Raw genomic sequence first — 23,199 nt, forward strand, 5'->3', positions numbered from 1 at the left:
AAAGTGCTGCCCCGGTCACCAGGTGGGCCTCCTCTGCCATCACGTGCACGAGTCTGAGCAGTGCCGTGTCCCCCACCCCTACACATCCAGAGGCTCCCCTTGGCCAGAACAGGCCTCCACCCTGCGGAGAGAACAGATGCTTCCTTATCATAATTGTGGCCTTTCCTCCAGCAATTAAGGGACACGAGAGGAAACATGTATGTTTCTATTTATCAATTAAGCATGAGCAAGTACCCAAGAGAACAAATGGAGGATAAATCCGTCCTCTGCACCTTGCATTACAATCCAGTTGTCCCAACCTTCCCGCCACCCCCCATCGGAAATCTACACCGACTTTCTGGTTTCCAGTGGACGCAAGAAAGGTTTGCCCTCTGAGGAGGGACGTGTCCCTGTCACGGGTTTCGCACCCGGGGTTTTGGGGAGAGTGCCCTCACTTGGGGCTGCAGGTTGTCTAGGAGCTTCTGTGTCTCCCCCGCCCCCCCCCCCCCACCGTGAGCCCTCACCTGTGGCAGGTGGAGGAAATAGAGGCAGTGGGACTTGGTCAAGCTCACGTGACCTCCTGTATTAGGGCAGTGAGAAGGGCACTTAAGGGGACAAGAAGCCAAGGATCGTTGACCTGTTCCCAAAGTCTTAGAAGCCCATTCTCCTAGCTACAGGTTTGGGGTCGTTTAGAGAGAGAGCCCTGGTGTTTTTCAGGCATGAGTGGGTGGGTGGGGCCGGGCTGGGCTCAGGAGAGGAAGATCGGGGAACGGGGACAGGATGTGTCAGGCAGCCCTCGAATACACATGCCTGAGGAGCCCCCGCGGGCCCGGTGGCCGACTGGGGCAGGCCCACTGAGTGACCGTGTGCACGCCGCTGGGATTTGTCCGTTCCCTGGGCAGACGCTTACTTCCTGTGCCTGCCCCGCGTGCTGTACGAGAGGCACTGGCCTACTTCCAGGCGCTCCGGGGCCAGCGTGTGCTCACCATGTGCTTCCAGCCCCTATGTGAGCTGTTGCTTTCCCTCTTTCTTGCATTTGAAGGCTTTGGCCTTCTTGTGTGAGACCCTTTCGGGGTCCACCCCAGTGAGGGAAGGAGGAGGGAAGTGCTCCCCAGCCTCCCGCCGAGCCTCTGGGCAGCCCTGCTCTGCTCCTGAGTCCTGACACCACAGGATCAGGGGAGCCCAAGGAGGAACTTCCTTAGAGAATTGCTGGTGTCAACACTGGGCTATCTGGAGAGGGAATGATTGCCGGCCCCCACAGCTGCTCTGGCAGAGTTAGGTGGGGACATTCTGTGACCCGGGGTAGGGGGCCCTGTCTACCTCAGCATCCTGGGATCCCCCAAACCAGGCAGCCTCAGAGGCAGGCAGGTCTCTGTCCTCTGAGTCCTATACCTGGGATCTAGAAATACCCAAACCCCAAAGCGGGGCAGACTCAGTCAAGTCAAGTGATGGGAGCGCGGGAGCCGGGGGAGAGGAAGCAGGGCTGGGAGAGAGCGAAAGGTTGGAGGAGCTAAAATCCCAGGGGCTAGAGAGACAGACAGTGAGCACCCTGGGCAGTGGAAACAGCAGGCACCCCCAGGTTTGTATAGCCTCCTGCAAGCCCCCCCACCCACTGGACACATAGACAGACGGACACATGCACACACACACTATTCTGAAGCTAGAGAAACCAGCGAGAGCTTGCCCCTTTGCTTACCACCACCTTGTCCCACAGTTGGTTTAGGGCTTGCCCTTGGGCCACTGGCAGCCCAGTTCCCCACTCGGACTTCCCCCAGCTGTGGTCAGGGCTGAGGGTGGAGGGGACAGGTCTCCCTGTCCCAGATGCTGTCCTCCAGGAAGCATTGGCACGTGCAGATGGGGTCAGAGTTCACAGAGGCTTTCCTCTATAAGGCAAGGGCCTGAGTTTAGTCCTGAGGCAGAGGGTTCTAGAAGCAGACTTCCCTTCCAGCTCTGCTTCCCTTTTTATTTCCTTTCAAATTGTAGTCAAAATAACGCCAGTCCCAGTGGACCCGCCATGTCACGGGTTTTCAAGGCAAGCGGGCCAAGCACTCCTTTGGGACACCCATGGCACCCTGTCCTCGTCTTCTTAATAGTAATCGCACCAGCACCTGCCACCTGCACCAGGCCTTGGGGGGCAGGCTCTCATTCAGCATCCTCCACCACTGGGCTGGGAAAGGGACATTCATGTGCTGGATGAGGACGGGTTGGGAGCCGGAGTGCTTGTCCTCACTCTGCCAGTCGGTGCCTAGGGGCATTTGGGCCTGTGGACCTCAGTTTCCCCATCCAGATCTCAAGGGCTGCCTCTGCGCCTGCTCCTCTTTCAAAAGGACCTCCTCAGTGATAGGAGTTTTAGCTGATGGGTCTCTTGGTGCCCACACTTTGGGGGAGGGGTGGGTGAGTTACATCCCCTGTGGGGTGAAAGAAAGACAGGGTTTGGCTAAACGGTGTGGCTGGGGTTCGGGAGGTGAGAGCGGGGGCGTGCTGCCGCTGGGAGGGGGCGTATGGCAGGCGGTGTGGTCGGGATGAGGCCTCGCTCCAGCAGGGACACGGACACATGGAGACAGCAGGGTGTGTGATGGGTTCTGTCTCACCCATGCCACACCTTCTACTGATGCCAGCTGCAGCCGCCTGGAGATCTCCCCTAGCCCCAGCCGGCAGGTCAAGGGCAGCTACCTGCTGCTCCTGGAGATCTTCCTCCACCCCACCGGTCCAGCCCCAGTAGGTCAGGGTGGCCGAGTGGCCCCAGATGGGCAGTGGAGAGCTGGACAGGCGGGCACGTCTCCCTCCATCCCCAGCCGCTCAGCGCGGTCTCACGTCTCTTTCAGCCTCCAGGGGGAGTTCCTGGGACCCAGCCACTGCTGCCCAATTCCATGGATCCCACCCGACAACAAGGTAGAGAGAGCCGGGAGGGGCCGCCCGAGGCAGGGGAGTCTGCGCTGTCTGCCCCCGCCACCTCACGGCTTATCTCCTCTCTCGTGCAGGGCACCCCAACATGGGAGGATCAATGCAGAGAATGAACCCTCCCCGAGGCATGGGACCCATGGGGCCCGGCCCACAGGTAACCACCTGTCTGTCTGTCCATCTCCCTGGCCATCTGTGTGCACCCGCCTACTCTCCTCTTTCCACAGTCTGTCAGTCTTTCCACGTTCCTCAGCTCACAGGGGTGAGGGGAGAGGACGTGGCCAAGTTCCCAGCTGCCCTCTGTGTCCTCAGCTGGTCTGGCCCCACGCACAGCCAGGAGCAGCCTGCCCTTGGCAGGCAGCAGGCCGAGTTGAGGGGCCACCGGGGAGCCTTCTGGCTGGCAGATGCCTCCCTCTTAGGAGGGAGTTGAGGGCAAGGTGGAGGGACTGGTGCCCGAGCAGCAGTGCGGGTCCTCCGGGGATTGCACAGCCTTCCACCCTGGGTAGGAGAACTTGACCTGGGTCAGGGTCCTGGTTTCTTGTGACCCAGAAGTGGGACAAATGAGTGGCAGTCTTCACTCTGCCTGCAACTCACCATTTGTCCTTGGGTGAATCGTCTGACCTTGGTGGGCCCCGGCAGGCCTCAGTTCCCCACCTCTTCCATGTGAGGGAAGGAATGTATCTATGCCCACGGCTCTCAGCGATGCCGCCCCAACTGACAGGAGGCCCGGCTGGCCAGGGCCCCTAAGACCCACTTCAACCCAGAGCTTCTGCCAGTTTCAAGTACCAGGCTCCTAGGTAAGGTTTCTTCTGACCAGAGGGGTTCTGTTGTCATAAAGGACACCTCAGAACCCTCTGGAAGAAATTCTGTCAGGTGCCCTGTCTACCTCTTGACAATTACAGCACAGCGGTCGCTCCTCGTGACCCACTTCCCAGTTCCACAGGACCATCAGGCAGAGGTCTGACAGGCCATTCCTGTGGTAGAACCTTATCACACTTGGTTCTGCTCTTCCAAGTATTTGAATGTGGCTTTGCCCCTGAGGTAACCGTGGCAGAGAGTGTGCTTATCTGACTGACAGAAGCCGGAAGTCTGAATAAGAAGGGAGTTTGAGTTCTCAAAATGAAGACCGTTCTCTTGTAGGGTATTGTTTCCCCTTTCTGCCCTGCCTGGAAGCCCGCTGGTCTCTTCCCCTCTCCCTGCCTGCCGGTATTTGCATTTTCTGGGCCCCTCCTCGGGTTTCCGTTTCCCTGAGGAGGAGAAGGAGGAGGCGTGATCCCACTCAGACACGTGCCCCGCTTTTGGAGCGAGAGGTGTCTGCCCACACCCACAGTCCTCCGCTCCATCTGGAGTTGTATTTCTAGCACGCCCAGCCCACTGCTTTCTTCTGGATGGTGGCCGCAGCCTCTGTAAATGTTAGGGAGGCCCTTGGCTTCTCCTGGCCTCATAATTGTAAAAGGACGCAAGCTCATGCCATTTGGACCTCTGGTTTTCTTGTTTGTTTGTTAGTTTTTTCTTTCCTCAAATCACCCAAAGCTTGTGTTTTCACCAGTTCCTTTTAAGCCCCAGAGAGTAGCCCCTTCCTACTATATGGCTGTCGCCAGCTGACCTCTGCAGGCCAGGTGGGAGGGGCAGCAGGGTCTGAAAGCAGAGCCTTCCAGTCCGTCTCCGGAGTCAGGAACCTTTGGGTCCTTCAGCTGCACGTTAGAGTTACTCTTGGGGGTGGATAAGCAGTGATCTAGGACTTCCAGAACATCCCTGGTGACCTGGGGACACAAGAGGATGGATGGGAGACAGGAAAACTTCATTGCTATACCCCGCCCACCCCTCTGGGTCCTTGGAGGCTTAGCCACCGTGACCAGTGTCTGCCGGACAGAATCGCTCAAGGGGGAGGTTTGGGTTCTCACGTTATGCCTCAAATGGGTGCTCTTAGTAAGAGGTGTGTGTTTTCCAACGTGGGGGCTTAAAATCAGGGTTCAGGATTCTAATTGTGTGGGTTTGGTGATTGCTTTGAGCTGTATGTGTTTTGTTTTTGTTTTGTTTTTGTTTTTTTTCTGGCTGAGGCCATTAGCAGTTAGTAACAATGAGGTTCTGGAAGCTGGGAACGAATGTCAGCAGGCTGCCTGAGAGCAGAATATTCTGTAAGTTTAGGACTTGTGGCTTAGCAGCTGTCTCGTCACGTCAGAGTCACTGACCAGCAGTCTGGCATACTGTTGTGGCGTACTTTAAAAGAGGTGAGGCTCCTAAAGACTGAGGTCTTCCCCAGAAAAGGCCTCTTGCATCCAATGTGGCTCTCCTGGCTTCTCCAAATGGTGTGCACGGGCAGAGCTCTCCCATAGGCCCTGACAGGGGTGCTCAGAGCGGAGGGAGATACTAGCCCAGGGATCAGGCCGGCTGACCCATCCCATTCCCCACCAACCACAGGGGCTCTGGAAATGTCTCTTGTTCTTTATTTGACTTTATTGTATCAATAGAGAGACCCTAAAGTGCTTTGCCAATGTCTCCTGTACCCCTCTGGGTGGAGTGCAGTCAAAATGCCAGAGCCAGAGCTCCCTCAGAGCAATCCAGAATGTCTGCACCAGTCCCTCACTGGGGGTGGAAGGGCTGGGCCTGGGGGGACAGGTTTTGTCCTCAACCAGGGAGTGGGCACTGTAGAGCCTAGAAGTTTGGGACCCCAAGGCTGAGGGCAGTACTGTTACACCTCCTGCCTCCGGCCCTTTCTGTCTGCCCCCTGACAGTGTTCTCTTGATCACTCCCAATGGACAGGAGGGGAATGAAATCAGAACCTAGTGCTGGAAAACACCGTTCCAGCCACAGCTCAGCCTGGTTGGGCCTCTAGTCCCTCATCTGCAAAATGGGCAGCCTGGTGATCACCTTGCCGGGTCCACTGTAGGTCTGGTAGCAACAGTATGAGGCACCCGCAGGGTGTTCACCAGACTGCACTCCCTCCCTAGAACCCTGGCTCAGGGAGGGGGTCCTGCTTCTGCCCCAGCCTGGGCTCTTAGAAAACAAGGCCAGCCCCTCAGGCAACCTTTAGTAAGTACCACTGCATGCACAGTGCCGTACTGAGACCAAACACAGATGTGGGAAACCATCAGCCTGTTATTCCAAGCGGGGAAGAAGAGTGCTAATAGCCAGTGACCACTCTAGAACTTTCTGAACAAAGAATAGGCACAGTATAGTCTTGGGGCTACTTTGTAGATTTCAAAGCTGGACGGAGTGACATTTGTTCTTTTTGAGCCTGTGTTACATTTTAGCCTGAACGTCACAAAGGAACCAGCACACCAGGCATCGCCCTGCCCTGTTCCCTGAGCGTGTCAGACAGATTTTACTCTGATTTTGTGAAAGGGCCAGTGCCTAAAAGGAGGTAATATAACCACTTAGTTATAGTCTTTCTTTAAAGAACTGTGTCAGTATCAGATGGGAACGCTCTGGCTGAGTTCCTCAGGAGTGACTTGTGTTGGAGTGAGGCTAAATCCGCAGGGGCTGCTGGCCGGGCTCCTGTGGACAGAATGCAGGGCCCCCTCAGGGGTGCTGTGGCTCCTACACTGTGTGGCCCAATTACCAGCATTGCCAGTATCCGGGCCCGGGATGGAGCCGCACAGGCTAGTATCAGATCACCATCCAAGCTTGTCTGCATTTGAGAAGGTTCAGATGAAGGATAGTCCATAATTGCTGGGGACAGTTCTGTGCCACCCAGAGGAAACTGCCTCTCCCTGTGATCCAGGCCAGCCTGCCTCTTTATTGGTCCTGCCTGTGGCCCCAGCAAGAGATGGAAGGATCATGAACCTGGCTAGAGGTATTAGGGGCTGGATGAGGAAAAAGCGGCCACTCTTCACTTTGCCTGGTGGGGGAGGCCTGTAGAGCCCCCCCCAAAACCTCATATGATGAGAGGGAAATGGAGGACAGGCCCCTGCTGCCCAGGAAATGGTCCCGACAGCCTGTCCTAAAGACTGGAATGTTCTTCCCCTACTTTAAGGTGAAGATAGTGCTAGGCGTCACCAAGGAAGAGCCCCTCTGGGAGCCGCAGGCAGAAGGAGCAGGTCCTAGCCCTGCTGGCTGCCTGGTGCTTTCCTGTGTCCAGAGCCTGATGCCTAACCTGAGGTCCCCAGCAGGGCGGTCCTTTGTCATTCCTGACAGTGGACCAGAACCTCATGCCCAGCGTCTGGGGTTCCCAAGTGGGGATGAGAGTGAGGGTACAGGATGAAGGGGACTGCCCTGCCCCATGGATGTAGCCAGCCCCACACTACAGCGAGGATCCCTCGTAGGCCTCCAGCTGTCCCTGCAGAGCCGTGTGGAAGGTGGGGGGTGAGGGGAGCATCGGGCTGGTGGTCCCCCGTTGCAGTCCAGTGCTGTGGGCAGGTGGACACTGAGGGAAGAGAGCCATTTCTGGGCTCAAAACCATGCCTCTGAGCCCTCTATGAAAAGGCCAGTGTTTTCCCCAGAGTTGACATTCAGCCCTCCTTTCACTCCTGATTTCCCTCGCACCTTAGAGCAAGTCTTTGGCCGCTCTGGGCCTCTAGCTTGTCTTCTTTGAAATGGGAAGACATAAGTGGCCCTCAGGGTCTGGGCCTGGAGGAGGGAGGATATGGTGGGCACCCCCCATCTCAGGAGGTGCTGGACTGGCTACTGGGGAGGCTCTGGAAGGTGGGGTAGGGGGAGGAACGGCAGCAGGTGGCACCAGCGCCTCCCCCGAGGGGCTGCACACCGAATGTGCGCACGTGGTTCGGGAGTGAGCACCGGCCTGTCCTCTCCCCTCGCCCACTCCAGGCCGCTCTCCTGGGCGGGACGCAGCAGGATGCACGGTAGCCCCTGCAAGGGGTCTCTGGCTGGAAGACTGTCAGCCGCCCGGCCGTACACCGGGGAGGTGGCAAGCTTCCTGTCCTGGAGCAGTGGAAGCAAGGCCGTGATTCGTGTAGAGATTCAGCAGCAGCATGTGGGACTTAGGAAGGACCCCTTAAGACCCGAGCTTCTGCGATGCTTAAGGCAGCATTAAGGGCTTTGGTGTTCGTTCTGCCGCTAACATCCCAAATCAGAACACACCTACGAGAGCCGACAGAGAGCACTTCAAAGCCACCGAGTCATTTGATCCTCACAGGCCTGCAAGGTCGGGGGCTCTGTGTCCCCATGGCGCAGGCGAGGCAGCCCAGCAGAGGGTGGCAGCTGCGAAGCCAGGACCAGTCTGGCGGCCTTCAGCCACGGGCCTGCCATGCACACAGCCTCACAAGGGCTGTGACTCTGCTTGTGCGCCGCAGTGTTTTATCTTTAAAACCAAGATGGGGCTGTTGTAATGACCAAGCCCGCTGCGCGGCCTGGCCTGGAGTGAGTGCTGGGGCCGCTCGTGCGGTTTGCCCAACGTCACACATTTGTGCCCGGGTGGGGGCTGGCTCTCCTGTGCTCTGGCCTCAGAGCTGCAGCCCCTGCCAGCCCGCACCACTGGCTTCAGAGACTCCCTGGCTCCTGCACGTTTCCAGAGCTGACTCGTGGGACGTGGGACTGCCCCAGGACCCCTCCGTGGCTGTCCTTGTCTGCCCCCTCACCTCTGCCACATGGCCTGGTGCCACTCCCGTCACAGTCTCCACCCAGTCTGTGTGTCTCTTCAGTCAGGGTGACCAGGCAGAGGAGATGGCCCCACGGCTTTAAGGTTCGGGAGCTGATCCTTGGCAGGAGAACCTGTCACCAGCATGTTGTTGGCTTTGAGCTTGTCAGCTTGGGCTCTGGCATCTCCAGTGCTGCTCCTCTCCTGCCTTTCACTGGACGTGCAGGGAGAGTGCAGACCTAGAGGCATGCAGATCCAGGGTTGGTTTTTTTGTTTTTGTTTTTTTTTACGTTTGTTTATTTTTGAGAGAGACAGAGCCCAAGTTGGGGAGGGACAGAGAGAGAGGGAGACGAAGAATCTGAAGCAGGCTCCAGGGTCTGAGCTGACAGCTCAGAGCCCAACGTGGGGCTCAAACTCACGAACCACGAGATCATGACCTGAGCTGAAGTCAGACGCTTACCCAACTGAGCCACCCGGGCGTCCTTGCAGATCCTGGTTTCATCCCTAGCCGAGTCATTGGTTTACTGACTTTGGGCGGACCTTTCTCACCTCAGACCTTCAGTCTCCGGTAAGATGGCAATCGCACTAGCTTCCTGGAGGTGTTAGAGGACAAGCCAGAGACTGTATGTAAAATGTGTTACGTGCTCGGCTAATCCTGGCTGTTCCTTTGCCGTCAATTTTCCACCAACCTTACTTCTTTCAGATTCTACAAAGGCAGAGCCTAAGCAGCCCAACTAGCCCAGTTTTACTTCCCATTCATTTACTTGTCCACGCCTTCAGTGACTCAGCACCCGGTCCATGGCTGCTAGTACATGGGGTGATGCGTGCATGAACGTCATTGAGATCTAGTCCCCACCCTCCAGAGGTACTTGGAGCTCAGTGGGAGAGAGGAACATGTGGCCATGATCATAGCCCAGTGTGGTACAGGCCGTGGCAGGGGTAGGGGGATTACAAGGCATTATGGGAGTAAATAAGATGAAGCAGTTAACCCTAAGAAGTGGGCAAGGAAGGCTCCACAGAGAAGATGCTCTTTGAGCTGGGTTTGGAGGCTGTGTAGGAGCCCAAGTGGAGAAGGGAGGCAAGGTATTTCTTCTGCAAGCAAACAGCACTGCAAGAGGGGAGTTGGGGGAGCAGCGATAGGAGGTTCCTGATCCAAGCGCTCTGTGACTCACCACTCTCTTCCTTGGAGGCTTGTACTGAGCCGAGGTGGGACTCTTCCCTGAGTTTTCTTGCGGCTTCTCTCACCCTGTGCTTGGTGAGGGCCCCACACGCTCACACTTGAATCAGGTGACCTGGATTGGGGGACAAGCCAGGCGTGGGGCAAGGTGGGGTGTCTATACGTGCTGGGCCTCGGGGACAGCTGCCAGCCAGGCCTCTGGGGATCCCTTCCCCTTCCACATTCAGACCCGGCCCCTGCCCCCAGCCTCTGGCAGTTTTCTCCCTCAGAGCTCCTAAGGGGGGCAGGTGTCTGCCGGTCAGTTCTGTTTCACGTCCGCTCCTTTCACCCACCCGAAACCCAAGATGAGAGGGCTTGCTGGACATCCGCATGCTTTTGAGAGAAACCCTCCCGAGACCCGCGAAGATGTGTTTAAAGTTGTGACTGTCCCTCTGTGCTAGCTTGTCATTGTGGCCCCATCCTTCAGCTCCCACTGCCCCCCTCACCTTTTTTAATGAATGTGTTATTCTTTTTCTCATCAAATCCTTTCCACAGACTAATCCTCTTGCTTCTGTTCTGTTTGTCTTTCCTCCCCCCTTCCCTCTCCGGTGCCCCTTCTCCTTCTCATAGACTGACCCTTGGTTATCGTTGCAGAATTACGGCAGCGGCATGAGACCACCACCCAACTCCCTCGGCCCCGCCATGCCCGGGATTAACATGTAAGGCAAAAAGGACCTTGCTGGCAGCTCAGAGCCCGTGGCGCCCCGACCCTCTGCCGGTCCCCCCAAAAGTCTCGTGAACAGTCGTTCTTGGCACCTCTCTGGACCTCAGGCCTCTCAGCAGTGGAGCCAGGGTGTTGGCTATACTGGGATAAGACCTCACAGGGTCCCGTATGGTGCCTCTCCATGCCGGGTGTGGTTCCGAGCCTGCTATGCGGAGTCGCCGCCTGCTCTGCATAATAACCCTGTGAGGCAGTTATGACCCCCACTGACAGATGAGGTAACTGAGGCGCAGAGAGGTGAAGTAACTTGCCCGTGTTCACACGGCTCCCAGTGCCAGGGCCAGGATTTGTACAGGGGTACAGTGGACCGCTGCTGTAGTGCTTTGGTGGTTCTTAACCCCCTTATGGGGATAGATTCCCCGTGACAGTCTATGGGTCCTCTTCCTGGGAAGGTGTACACGCAGAGGCAATGCTATATACTTTACATGTTTTTCACGTAATTTAGAGAAGCTTGTGGATTTCTAGCCAGGTTGCTGCCTACCCATTACTGCCCGAGCATCAGGTGTATAAGGCCCAAGGGCCGTGCGAAGCACTTCCTGTTAGTGATGTCAACCCTTTCCTTTTGGCGCTGCTGGCACCACCCCTTAGGGGTCGATGACACCTTTTTCATCGTTGCCATCTTTCTCCCTCTCTCTCTCTCCCCCCTCTGTCTCTCAGGGGCCCCGGAGCTGGCAGACCTTGGCCAAATCCTAACAGTGCTAACTCAGTGAGTACCCAGGTTGAGTGGGAGGGGCTTCTAGGCTACAGGGTGCTCCTGTCCCCAGGTTGGGGGGATCTTGAGAGTCGGGGATGCAGCAACACTCCACCTGATGCTTGCCAGGGGGAGCCCCACCTATGAGTAGAGACTTGGGGTTAACATGCTGGGGCCTCAGGGTTTTGGCCCCAGCCCAGCCCACTGATCTGCAGAAAGTCTGCATGTACTGAGAGCTTGCTCAGAGAGCATTGTGCACATGGAAGGTTCTGGCGAGCCTCTCTTCCCTGGCAGGGCTGGCCTCCAGTTCTCAGAGGAAGGAGCTGGGAAGGGGCTCAGCACAGACAGTCTGGGGCAGAGGAGTCGAGGGAAGCCCTCACTTCCCTGTCCACTCATACTGGAGGGTCTCCCTTGCCCATGCCCCCTCAGCTCCCTGCCGAGGCTCTCGGGATCAGTTCAGTGTAGAAACTGGGCTTTGCTCAGAGCCCTGGCCCCCTCCCAGGGTGTCCCACAGCCTTTCCCAGCAAGAGGGGGTGGGTCCCCCAGTAGATTTGGAAGCCCCAGGGCACCGAGTATCAGAAGAAGGGACTCTGACACATGCCCCCCGCCCCAACCTCTTGTTTTTAGATTCCATACTCCTCCTCGTCACCTGGTACCTACGTGGTAAGTGTGGGAGGGTTTGGGGCTTTGCGTGTCCCGCCACATGTGACTGAAGGTGCAGAACTCCAGGGTCCCCGTCTCGTTCCCTTCAGAACACACTCTGAGTACAAGTTCCAAACTGTGCTAGAGCCTGCTGTCACTGTTCAGGGATCTGTACCTTCTGGGGGCCCGGAAGTCCCCAAACAAGGCCTAGGGTTGGGTCACCCATCGTGGGGGCAGACCAGCTGGCCTAGCTGGTTTCCACCACAGGCCTCTGGTTCCACCAGTCGGCATGTGCACACCCACAGCTGCCTCTGGGTTTAAAGAAAGGAAGTGCAGGGTGGAGGGGGGGGTCCAAATCCAGTTCCCCCAGCGCTTAAACCCTCGGGCTCTCCTTGAGCTTTAGTGAGAGCGGAATGCCAGGCTGGGGCCTGGATGAACACTTGACTTTGACGAGGCGGGAGCTCGGTGGCTTCTCCCTACCTGTGTTGCTGCTGTGGGTTTCTCATGTCCATTCTCCTCTCCTCTCCAGGGACCTCCTGGTGGTGGTGGCCCTCCAGGAACACCCATCATGCCTAGTCCTGCAGGTAAGAAGGCTTGGGGAGAGAGTGTGCGATCGAGGGAGTTAGAGGGTCCTAGAGGGGGCCCAAGCTTACTAGCCACCCTTTCTGAGCAGCGTGTCCCCCACCAGGCATGTCAGCAACAGGGGTTTAGGAGGCAGAGGCCCCCGGTGTCGCTGACCATCCCTGTGCCTTCAGCAAGGTCACTCCTCATCTCTGGTTAGATCAGAGGCAACAGGGGGAGCTCCAGGAGCGAGGGGTCCTACCGTCCTGGGCTTGCACTGGTTGGCAGGCACCTGTCCTGTCTGTAGATGTCTCTAAATGACAGAAAAGGGGCTTGGGATTCTGGCGCCCTGGGATGGGGACTCTGACACAACACCTCTATTTTCTGGTCCTCTATACAGGCGGTCTCTCCTCCCTCTTCCTCTCATCAGAAGAGGGCCTGCATGTACACGTGCGGGCATGCGCACATGCGCAGACGCACGACTTCACGGTTGTGTGTCTTTCCCACCTGAGAATAACATACCGCCATCTAGAAGGACTCCCACACACGATCTACACTCCCCAAAAATAAAAAGTGCGACGTAGCTGGATTTCTGTCCTAGAAATGGGGTGTCTGCTCCTGATAGAAACATGGTAGCTGGTTTTCTTAGGAGACTTCCCTAGCTCGTTGGGGAGACGAAGGGGTCCCCCCTCTCCAGACCCCTGGCCTCCCAGCAGTAGTCTGGAGCTGGCGGCAGCTGTGACGTTCCGGCCCCCACTCCCGCTCCTCTTCCTGCTGCTGCATTTTTATGAGCCGCATGACCTACATTCAGACTGGGTCACATTAAGCCACTGCATATGTTAATGCGTCTCCAGCCCCACGCTTCCCCTCCCTCCTGTCCCATCAGCTTGGCAAGGTGGCCTCTGGGTAATTGTGATGTTTCTTTTTCCCCAGTTCAGTTTAGAACCGCTGGGCGGGCCTGGGGGAGAGCGCAGGTGGTAGTCTGGCCGGCCGTGCATGGTTCCTGGCGAGGTCTGGGCACCGGGTTGTTTTGGGGTGGGGAGATGAGAATTTGAAGCTGCCACCTGCCCCCCCCTTTGCCACGTCCACACTGCTGTCCAGACACCCCGGACTCCTTTGTTTCAGGGCTGAGCGGTTTTCACAGTTGAATTTTCTGTGATTAAAAACTTTGTGAATCTTCATTAAATACAAATTAGCCAGAAAATGGTGGTACTTAGAAGAGATTTTCAATGATAAAATACAAAAGAATGAGTTCAAGTGCCACGAGTTTGTTTTAATTAAGAAATGAATTAATCACCCCGACTTGTGGGTTTCCACTGTTCTACAGATTCAACAAATTCCAGTGACAACATCTACACAATGATTAATCCGGTGCCGCCTGGAGGCAGCCGGTCCAACGTAAGTCCGCTTTCTAATAATTTACATATCAGATACCATAACAAATCATAATTAACTTCATCAGCTGAGGGGAAAGCACGTTTAATTGATTTCAGCCATTTGTTACCAAAGATGAATAAAATAAACCGTCAGAAAAGCAATTAACTCTTAGGCAACTCGGTTCCCATTTTGCAGCTGGGAGGCGGGGGGTGGGGAGGTGCCCTGCCCTCTGGCCAGAGCAGGGCACCTGGCCTCACTGTGGGGCTCTGTGCAGCTCTGAGTGGGGTGTCGGGGAGGGACGGCACTAGGCTGCAGGTGGACGCCGGCCACTCCCTGCTCTGCCAACCAGCTCTGCCACCCCAGGCAGTCCTTCACCCTCTCAGGTCTGGAGTAGGGGTCCCTGAAGCCCATCTGGGGACCTGCCTGCCCTGTGCCGCCAGACCCTTTGGGAGCCCCATGACTCCCTCAGCATCTGTGCCTCTCTGTGGGTCATTGCCTCCCTTCCACCTCCTCCCTTCTTGGCCTCTCCAAGTTCCAGCTCCTCGTAATGTTGCAGCTCAGATTGTCGGGTGTCTGCCCATCCACTCCCTCCCATGGCCTGTGTCTCCTGCTAGATGGCACTATGCAGCCATGGCCTGTCCCATTCTCCCCGCTGGTAGCTCCCCGAGGAGAAGGCCGGGCTGACTCACCTCTGCAGGCAGCCCTTCAGGGCCAGCTGGGGAGGTGAATCGCCCCGGCCTTGCGCTCGGGGAGCTCAGTGTCTGGAAGGGAGGCTGCTGTGCCTGGACCACAGAGCCAGGGGCTGGGCTTGGGGGCCCCATTACACGGGGCTGGGGTGAGACAGCACGGCCTTCTAAGCCAGCCCCCTCTGCCACCACTCAGCCAGGGGTGGTGGCCACCAAAATAGCTGGACATAGCTCCCGAGCACCTCTACCACTGCCATCAGGTCATTCCCTCTCTGGCTCCCTGAACTGAGGGCATTGCATTTCCTTAGGCTGCTCCAAAGTCCTGTGCGGCAGTACAAGGGGGCGTCCTGATGGTCAGTGTTGGTCCGTTGCAGCATCGAGCCGATGCTGCCAGGTCTTGTCAGCAATCAGGGGAGCTTTCTGCAGTTTTGCAAGCGGAGCCTCAGACCATGGCGACACGAATGTGTGCCCTCGCTGTTAGGTGCTTTGACTCAGAGCTGGAGCTTCAGATCCTCGATTTCTGTGAGGATTTTCACAAAGCTGCAGAAAACAAATCAAAGACAGTGGTTCTCTTGTCTACCTGCAAGCTAGACCTTGCTTGTGTCTCTGCGTATTTGGCAGACAACACACCATTAATTTGGCAAATTTCATTTGGTGAATAAATCTTACCTGCCAGCTGCCCCACACACCGTGTGCCCAGTACTGCGACCAAAGGGGGCAGTGTGCTCACTGAGGACGCCAGGCTTGCTTTCGTAGCAAAAGATTCTGGTCACTCGCAGTCAGATCTCAGAACGTGCAGACACACCTAATGAGACTTTGGGCTCCGTGGAAGTGGAGAGGGGCCCAGGCACGTACCCGCACAGCGGCTAGCATCAGCACCGGCCAGAGAAAAATTGTCCGAGGTCGGGCCCCTGGAATGTCGCTCTCGTTGGAGATCCGTGGAGCTGAGAATGCAGAGAAGGAATCCCAGAAAGACAGAGCGTGTGTGCTGTTTCTCCAGAACCGCTCCGTGATCTTTCCAGGGGCCGCCAGGAGCCTGGAAGAGAATGAGCAGACCTCACCTGGGTCGTTTGGGGGCATTGGGAGGTTGTGACCAAACCTCATCAGCCAAAGTAGTGACTTGTTCTGGAAAGGAGATGGCCCCAGAACCTTTTCACTGGTAAAGGGCAGCCGCGTTATATGGGACTTTTCCCGACTTCTTTACTGAAACTGTAACCTGTAACTTACCTGGCGTCCAGCTGAGACCTCACAGGGTCGTCTGACCTCTGTGCTTTAACACCGTTTTCCCTAAGAAAGCGAGGTCTCCATGATGATGACATCCAGTGTGCTTCGGAACGCTTAGAAGTCACGGACATCGGAGACCGGTCAGCCCACCTGATGGGCTTCGGGAAGCAGAGGACCGGACTGGCAAATGCTGGTCTCCCTAGACCAGCCTGTAGATACCAAGGGAACGGGCATGTTTGGAGAGCTGGAAGTGAGTTCTTACAGGTCCAGAAACCTCCACGAGTCTGCAAAGTCCCGAGCACTCGACACACAAACACTTTTATGGAGAAGCGAATGTGGGTGTCACCGTGTTGGACTGACACCAGGGCCTGAGGAGGGCACGGCAGCAGGTCAGAGTGATTGTACCTTTGTCCCTGTGTTCCGTTAGCACTGCGTAAAAAAAGGCAGGTCTGGAGGCTGCTGGGAATTCAAAGAAGGCTTGGAGGAAAGCAGGTACCTCTCACCCCATTGCCCCCTTGAGGGCAAGATGGGCCCCCAGCTGCTCCATGGCCCGGGTTTGCTGTCCTGCTGTGCCTTCTCAGACTGGCCGGGGCCCATCCAGGAGTGTGGCCTCCGTAGGTGCCACCTGTGTTCCCAAAGGGATGCTGAGGGGATAGGCTTTAACAGGCTGGACTAACAACCTCCCTCGAACGGATTATGCAACACACCTACCCAACAAAGGAACCGTGCTAGCTACCTCTTTGTACAAAACCTTTTTCTAATCTTTAAAAAAAAAAAAAAAAGCAGAGCAAAAATACCCTGTTATAGGACAGAAAGAAACATGATTTTTAAATTGTTTTTTAGTGTTTTATTTATTTTTAAGAGAGAGAAAATGAGTAGAGGAGGAGCAGGGAAAGAGGGAGACACGGAATCTGAAGCAGCTGAGCTGTCAGCACAGAGCCTGACCAGGGGCTTGAACTCATGAACCCTAGCCAAAGTCGGATGCTTAACCCACTCAGCCACCCAGGCGCCCCAAGAAACAATTTTAACAATCAAATAGAAGTAATATCTGTTTAGTCAATCCATTGGATTTAGCTTTAAAAAAAAAATCTTAGGGGTGCCTGAGTGGCTCAGTCGGTTAAGCCTCCGGCTTCGGTTCAGGTCAGATCTCACGTTCGTGGGTTCGAGCCCCGCGTCGGGCTCTGTGCTGACAGCTAGCTCAGAGCCTGGGGCCTGCTTCCGGTTCTGTGTCTCCTTCTCTCTCTGACCCTCCCCCTCTCATGCTCTGTCTCTCTCTGTATCAAAAATAAATAAAACATTAAAAAAAATCTTTAAAAAAAATCTTAAATTTGTATAGTTTAAGAATACATAGTAATAGAGCCTGTGAAATTGAAGTAAGAGTTCAAGTAAATTAGTGGATTAGAGGACAGAAACATTATTAAAATACGTTTTTCTCACACAGACCATTTATTTAAGTAGTCCTCTACCAACTGCTACTGTTAACTAGCCTGACTCTGGTTTTATCGAAATAATAGCACTTACGTAACAAAATACCTACTGCAGAGTAAACACGCGGGGCAGAGACCGCGGTGTCTGCACAGGCGCGTGCGTGAAGTGCGACCTCTGCTCCTCCGTGAAACCCTGAATCGCCCCAGAGCACTCAGCCCTCGACGTGCACCCCCGCGCTGAAACCGTAAAACGCTCCGAGGAAAACATAGGCCTGGATGTTTGTGGCCTGGGTGAAAGCAAAAGCCTTCTTCCTTGTGAAACTGAAAGTACCGGTGACAAAAGAAAAAAGTAGCTAAATTGGACTTCATCAAGATTTAAAACTTCCCTACTTCAGGGGCGCCTGGAGTCAGTCGGTTAGGCCTCCGACTAGGGCTCAGGTCGGATCTCACGTTCGTGGGTTCGAGCCCCGCATCAGGCTCTGTGCTGACAGCCAGCTCAGAGCCTGGAACCTGCTTCTGGTTCTGTGTCTCCTCTCTCTGCCCCTCCTCTCATGCCCTGTCTCTCTCTGTATTAAAAATAAATAAAACATTTAAAAAATTTTTAAAAATAAAAAATAAAAAAAATAAAACTTCCCTACTTCAAAAGGACACCATCGTCAATGAGGTAAAAACACAGCCCCCAGAGTGGAGAAAATCTTTGCACATCGTGTGTCTGATACCGGACTTGACTCCAAAATACGCAAGGACCTTTTGGAGCTCAGTGATGAAAAAACAGTCCTGTTTAAAAAACGGGCCATGATTCAAACAGATTTCTGCAAAGATGTGCCCGTAGCTAGCAAGCACACACCTAGGTGCTCCGGCTCCTGGCCGTCCAGGAGATGCCAGTGGAAAGCACGTCGCCAGAAGACCTTGGAGCCCTCAGGATGCCTTTGGGAAAGTGAAATGACACGGCAGCTTTGGAAAACAGCGTGGCGGTCCCGCAGAAGGTCACAGAATTACCACAGGCCCCTGCGAATCCACTGCTGGGTAGGTGTCCACCCGAGAGAGAGAAAAACCTGTGTCCTGTAGCAATTGCACAAAAATACGGCGGTGTTATTCCTAAAAGCTAAAGAGCCGGGAGCACCATGTCCACTGGTGGAACGCAGCCTGTCCGAATGATGGAACGTGATTTGGCCGGAAGAAGGAGGGAAGTACTGATTCACGCCCCGACACAGATGAACCTCGAAGACCAGCTGAGCGAAGGAAGCCAGCCCCAAAGGTCATATGATTCCATTTACAGAAAGCACCTGGAAGCAGCAAACTAGTGGCTGTCTGGGGGCCTGGGGATTCGAGGAGGGTGGGGAGTGACCTGATGGGTCCAGGGTTCTTTACGGGGTGACCAGAGTGTTATGACATTGGTCATGGTGATGGCCACGCACCTCCAAACGTGCTGAAAACCACCAAATTGTGTGCTCGCCGCAGGCCAGCTGTACGGTGTGTGAGTTCCAGCTCAGTCACGCTGTTAGTAATAATCACAAGAAAATGCAAAGTCTTAAAAAGATGCTCATGTTAAAGTCGGAACATGTCATTGTTTCCGACATCATCACGTTTGGAAACTGTTTTGTCTGATACGACTGTGTCCCCTAAGTTGACTTCTTTAAAAGTCGGTCACCATCACCCTCCTCTCACTTGGATTAATAAGTGTGAAATTTGTTGCCAGAGGCTAAAAACTGTGCTTCGGTGCCCATTGAGTGGCCCTGGGAGGCAGGAGGCAGGAGGCCGCCGGCTGCCTCGGCGCATGTGAGTGGGCGGCTGGCACCCTAGTCGTACCCCTGCAGTCTGGGTCCGCTGGTCTCTGCTCCGACACCGATGCCGCCCCCTGCCTCTCTGCTCATGCAGGGTCCCTACCTAGAATGACTTCTGTGAAGTGTCTCCCCCTGCCTAAATTCTGTCCTCAGTTATTTTGGCCCTCTGCCTCCTCCATGCAGTGTTTCGGTTTCCCTGCCCTCTCCCCAGTGCCTCTTCCTGCAGCCTTGGCTGTGCCTTGTCTGCAGCTCCCTTTGGAACTCAGCACCTCTGTCCTGTGGGGTGGTTGGGTGTCCATAGCCGTGGACTCCTCTTCTGGGCCAGGCTCAGCTGTGACTCGACCCTGTATCCCTCACCCTAACTGTCCTCCACTCTGCCATGTCCGCTCCTGTGCGCCCTGATGTCTGGTCTGCATCACAGGGCCCTGGCCCTCCGGACTGGGCTCAGCCATCCCTTCTCGACCTGGGATATGACCTCCGGCCTTTGGTTGCTGCTTTTCTGAGATGGTTCCATAGTCCCCACAGGCCGCAGGTTCCGCCTCTAGCTTCAGCTGCCTGCACCACCACCACTTCTGCCTGGGGGGGGTTCTTCAGCGGCCTTTCTCTTACGTTGTCCCCAGGAGAGAACTCCGGTCCCCTGACCCCAGGTCACTCCTCACCTCTCCCGTGGAACTCCATTCCTGAGGACTCGCTCAGAGGCAGCTGGTGGGCAGCCCCAGGCTCAGGCTCCCTGCGCCCGGTCCCCGCCCCTCCGTCTCCTGGGGGCAGAGTGGGGGACCTCTGGCAAAGAATTTTCCACTTTCTGTGCTTCAGAGCCCTTATCTGTAAAACGGGGATAGGAGACATGAGTACTTTTGGCCCCTGGCTGCGCACAGTCACCCATTTGTGTGCCTATGTGAGGTTCTGACCAGTGAGTCCCATAGAGAGCCCTGTCGTGGGGTGATGACACTTGGTTAGAGAGCTGTCCTGGTACCATGCCGTGTAGCCTTGGGCTGGCGTCTTTCCCTCTCTGGGTTTGTTTCCTCACTTGGTGCACAGGGAGGCCACCCCTGCCCTGCCCAATTCCAAGGTCAAGGGGAGGAGCCAGCTCCAGCCTTCTGGTGCCGCAGATAGTTCAGCGAGCCTGACGCGGGAGCCCAGCCAGATGGGATCTCCGGAAGGCCCAGCTCATTGGTAGCTGGGGGTGGGAGCCCCTGAGAGGGGTGCGGAGGGCCTGGGGCCCGCTCACACCCTATGCTTCTCCCCCAGTTCCCGATGGGTCCAGGCTCGGACGGCCCGATGGGAGGCATGGGCGGCATGGAGCCACACCACATGAACGGATCGTTAGGTAAGCGGGCGCCAGCCCTGTGGTTATGCCGCACCCCGCGCCCCTGCCCAAGCAGCCTTCCGTGGCCCCGCCAGGCCTCGTCTACCCCACTGACCTTGGCTGGGCACATAGGAAGATCGCCAGAGATGCAGCCAGAACAGAAGAGTCTCTGCACAGAAATAGCGTGGGATTCGGTGGGTCTGGAAACCTGTCCACAGAAGGACAAACAAGAAACTCAATCTGGTTTTCCTTCCTTCCAGGGTCAGGTGACATAGATGGACTTCCCAAAGTGAGTGTGCACTCTGTGTGTTCCCCCGGTCGCATCCACCTTGCCCCATCCCCAAGGCTCCAGAACGCTGTTCTCCCCGTTGGGTGGGCAGATTGCTGGGGCACTGGTGCTCACCTCCTCTCTCCTCTTCCCAGAATTCTCCTAACAACATAAGTGGCATTAGCAATCCTCCAGGCACCCCTCGAGACGATGGTGAGCTAGGAGGGAACTTCCTCCACTCCTTCCAGAATGACAATGTAAGTGCCGCATGCACCCCTCCCCGCTATTTCCTCCCTGGATCATCATCTTACCCCTGGGGCCAGGGACTGTTTATGTAACAAGTTGTGGTGCCTGCTGGCCAAGACCAGCCTGGCAGGTCCTTTCACCTTGGTCCTTTTTCTCCACAAAGTGTAGAGCCCTTAACTTCCCCACTGCATGACCCCAACCGCTGCCACCCTGGCCACTGGCAGGACCTTCTGGAAGCCTCCACAGGGAGGCACATTGCCTCCAACACTGATAAAGCTAATACAGCTGCAAAAGCCCTGTGTTGGGACTCCAAGAGGCCTGGGCTCTGGCCCACTGGGCCTCTGAGGGGATCCACTTCTGTCTGTCCTGGGGAGGAAGGTTCATACACCCAGAGGTTTCCCGGGGTCCTCATGCAGAAGGCCTGGCTTCCATTTGCAATCTCATATGAAGAAACGTCATGGTGAAGCAGCTTGTGAGCACCCCAGATTGGCTCCCCCCGCAGGGCACCCTGGGCAGGCTGCAGGAAAGCAGCTGTGTGGGAAGGGCAGTGTCTGCTGCTTCCTCAGCTGGAAGGAAAGGATTTGAGAAGGAAGAGGCGGGGGTAGGAGGTGACGGGTGGGGGGCTGGCTAGTGCTGAGCGGACAGAGCCCTCACAGGCTACCTCGCCCAGCCATGCTCTCACACTTTGGCCCTAACGGCCCTGTCTCTGCTTCCGCCCTTCTAGTATTCTCCAAGCATGACGATGAGCGTGTGATCCCCTCCTCTTCTCCGAGACGCAGAGAGAGCCGGCATTGCGGGCGGGAAGATGCCAGAAATTATGCAAGAAGAAGTGAGGTGTCATTACCCAGGAGCTGGGGAGGGGCGTCTCCTACTCCCCTCAGCCCCCACCCTCCTCCTCCAGTCCCCCCACCTGTCCCAATTTTAGTTTCATGCAATAAAAAGGCCGAACTTTTTATTCCATAAAACATGAAGGACAAAACTCAAAATAAAAAATATATTTCAAGTCAATGACCAGAAAAATCCCACCCCTTGCCCTTTTCCAAAAGGACCTTTTATGTACATGACACTTTTTTGTTGTTTTTGTTTGTTTGTTTGGGGTTTTACCGTTACTGGGATTTTTTAATTTGTTTTCAGGGGGGTTTTTTGGGGGGAAAATTTTTAAAAATGGAAGCTTCTAGCAAGTTCCCCGCCCACCCCACCCCAATCAACCTGTTTGCTTTCTTCTTTAAAAAAAAAAAAAAAAAAAAGACAAAAAAAAAAAGCCCTGCTGTCTGTACCCAAGCCCTTCCACCAGGAAAGCTAGTCTAGGTGTGAGATCTCACGCTGTCTTTGTAGCCATCTAAAAATAATAATAATAATAATAAACTGGGCAGTTTACAATCGGTGGTTTCTTTCAAAAGGCCTTTTTTGGAAAGAGACAAGAAACTCCCCTTTCTCCACTTGGGGTTTTTGGTTTGTGCGGATGGGCAAGCAAGGGTGGGAACGTGTTTTGTTTTGCTTGGTTTCTCCCGGCGAGGTGGCACCGGCAGCTGCACAACTGGGACCCCAGAACCGCCTCCCCCCAATATGTGTGGCCCGAGGGGCCAGACCACCTGACCGCTTTCAGGACTCCGCCACAGCGGAGACGCGCTGTGACCCGGTGGCATGCACTGTGTTCCCAGGACTGCTTCCTCCTCTCTCTCTTCGGACCTCCCCCCGCCGGCCTCCCCGCCGCTCCAGCCCTCTCCTCGGCCCCCACCCCAGTCTTCCCGGCGAGAATCCTGCCAGCTGGGCGGTGGCCTGGACGGAGCGCAGTGGGGGAGGCCGCCCCCGACAGGATGGCTATGACCTGGGACATGGCAGCCGTGACCCCCGCATCCTTGCCCCATGGCCCTGGCTCACACCGTCCTCGTATGTGCGGGCACTGTAGGGCTGGAGTTTGGGTTTCGTTTTGTTTTTTTTCTCTTGATTCTTGCTTCTTTTTCAAAGATGGGAACTGACCAGAATTGCTCTGTATACGCTTGGAACTGGATGGAAAGACTTTGGAATCGCTGTTGGGGGGCGGGGGACACCAACAACCAAACAGACGTGCTGTATCCGGTCCTGTTTTTATTTTCAAAAACCGACAAATGCAACAGTGGAGCCTGTCCCCTCCCAGGAGGGGTGACTCATGGCCTCCCTCACATCACTACCCCCATCGAACCTCCGTGTCTTGCCCCGAAGACACCCGAATTCTTTGTACATTTACAGCCCCTCCTCCCTGCTCCCCTGTAGCTGCTGTTTGTTTTCCTCCCTCCCTTCCCGATCCATGTATATCATATATGTGAGATACCATCTGCCTGAAAAAAGACCTTGTGCGGATTATTGGGAACATTGTAGCTGTTTCTGTGTTTTTTCTTACCTTGTAGTCTGGTTCTGAATTAAGAGAGGAAAAAAAAGTAATTATGATACATTGTAGTTTGTGTACGATATATGTTGATAACGTTTTATTAAAGGGACATCTTTTTTCCGCAGCCCTTCCTGACATGTTTGGGGGCACACGTGGGCGCGAGTTGATTATACCGATTACAAAATGCAAGGTGACTGGTTGGGCAGTTTTTGTTCTTGGCTCATAACAAGATTTTGTTTGATGTTCAAGTCGTCCGCCCCGTTCTC

The 23,199-nt window shown here is 55.4% G+C and overlaps 1 protein-coding gene across 1 annotated transcript in view; it reads left to right on the forward strand.

Annotated features, from left to right (window-relative positions):
- SSBP3 (single stranded DNA binding protein 3) overlaps nt 1-21,573 on the forward strand; it is a 162,769-nt gene extending 141,196 nt beyond the window's left edge. The window contains exons 9-19 of the mRNA XM_029945826.1: nt 2,805-2,871; nt 2,961-3,037; nt 10,227-10,291; nt 11,011-11,059; nt 11,672-11,707; nt 12,216-12,270; nt 13,575-13,645; nt 19,994-20,072; nt 20,312-20,340; nt 20,475-20,576; nt 21,290-21,573. Of these exons, the coding sequence (XP_029801686.1) occupies nt 2,805-2,871; nt 2,961-3,037; nt 10,227-10,291; nt 11,011-11,059; nt 11,672-11,707; nt 12,216-12,270; nt 13,575-13,645; nt 19,994-20,072; nt 20,312-20,340; nt 20,475-20,576; nt 21,290-21,319 (660 nt within the window). The 3' untranslated portion in view covers nt 21,320-21,573. The remainder of the gene's footprint in view (nt 1-2,804; nt 2,872-2,960; nt 3,038-10,226; nt 10,292-11,010; nt 11,060-11,671; nt 11,708-12,215; nt 12,271-13,574; nt 13,646-19,993; nt 20,073-20,311; nt 20,341-20,474; nt 20,577-21,289) is intronic.
- The last annotated feature ends 1,626 nt before the right edge of the window (nt 21,574-23,199 follow it).

This window comes from Suricata suricatta, chromosome 8, assembly GCF_006229205.1.
Source record: "Suricata suricatta isolate VVHF042 chromosome 8, meerkat_22Aug2017_6uvM2_HiC, whole genome shotgun sequence".
Taxonomy (NCBI): domain Eukaryota; kingdom Metazoa; phylum Chordata; class Mammalia; order Carnivora; family Herpestidae; genus Suricata; species Suricata suricatta.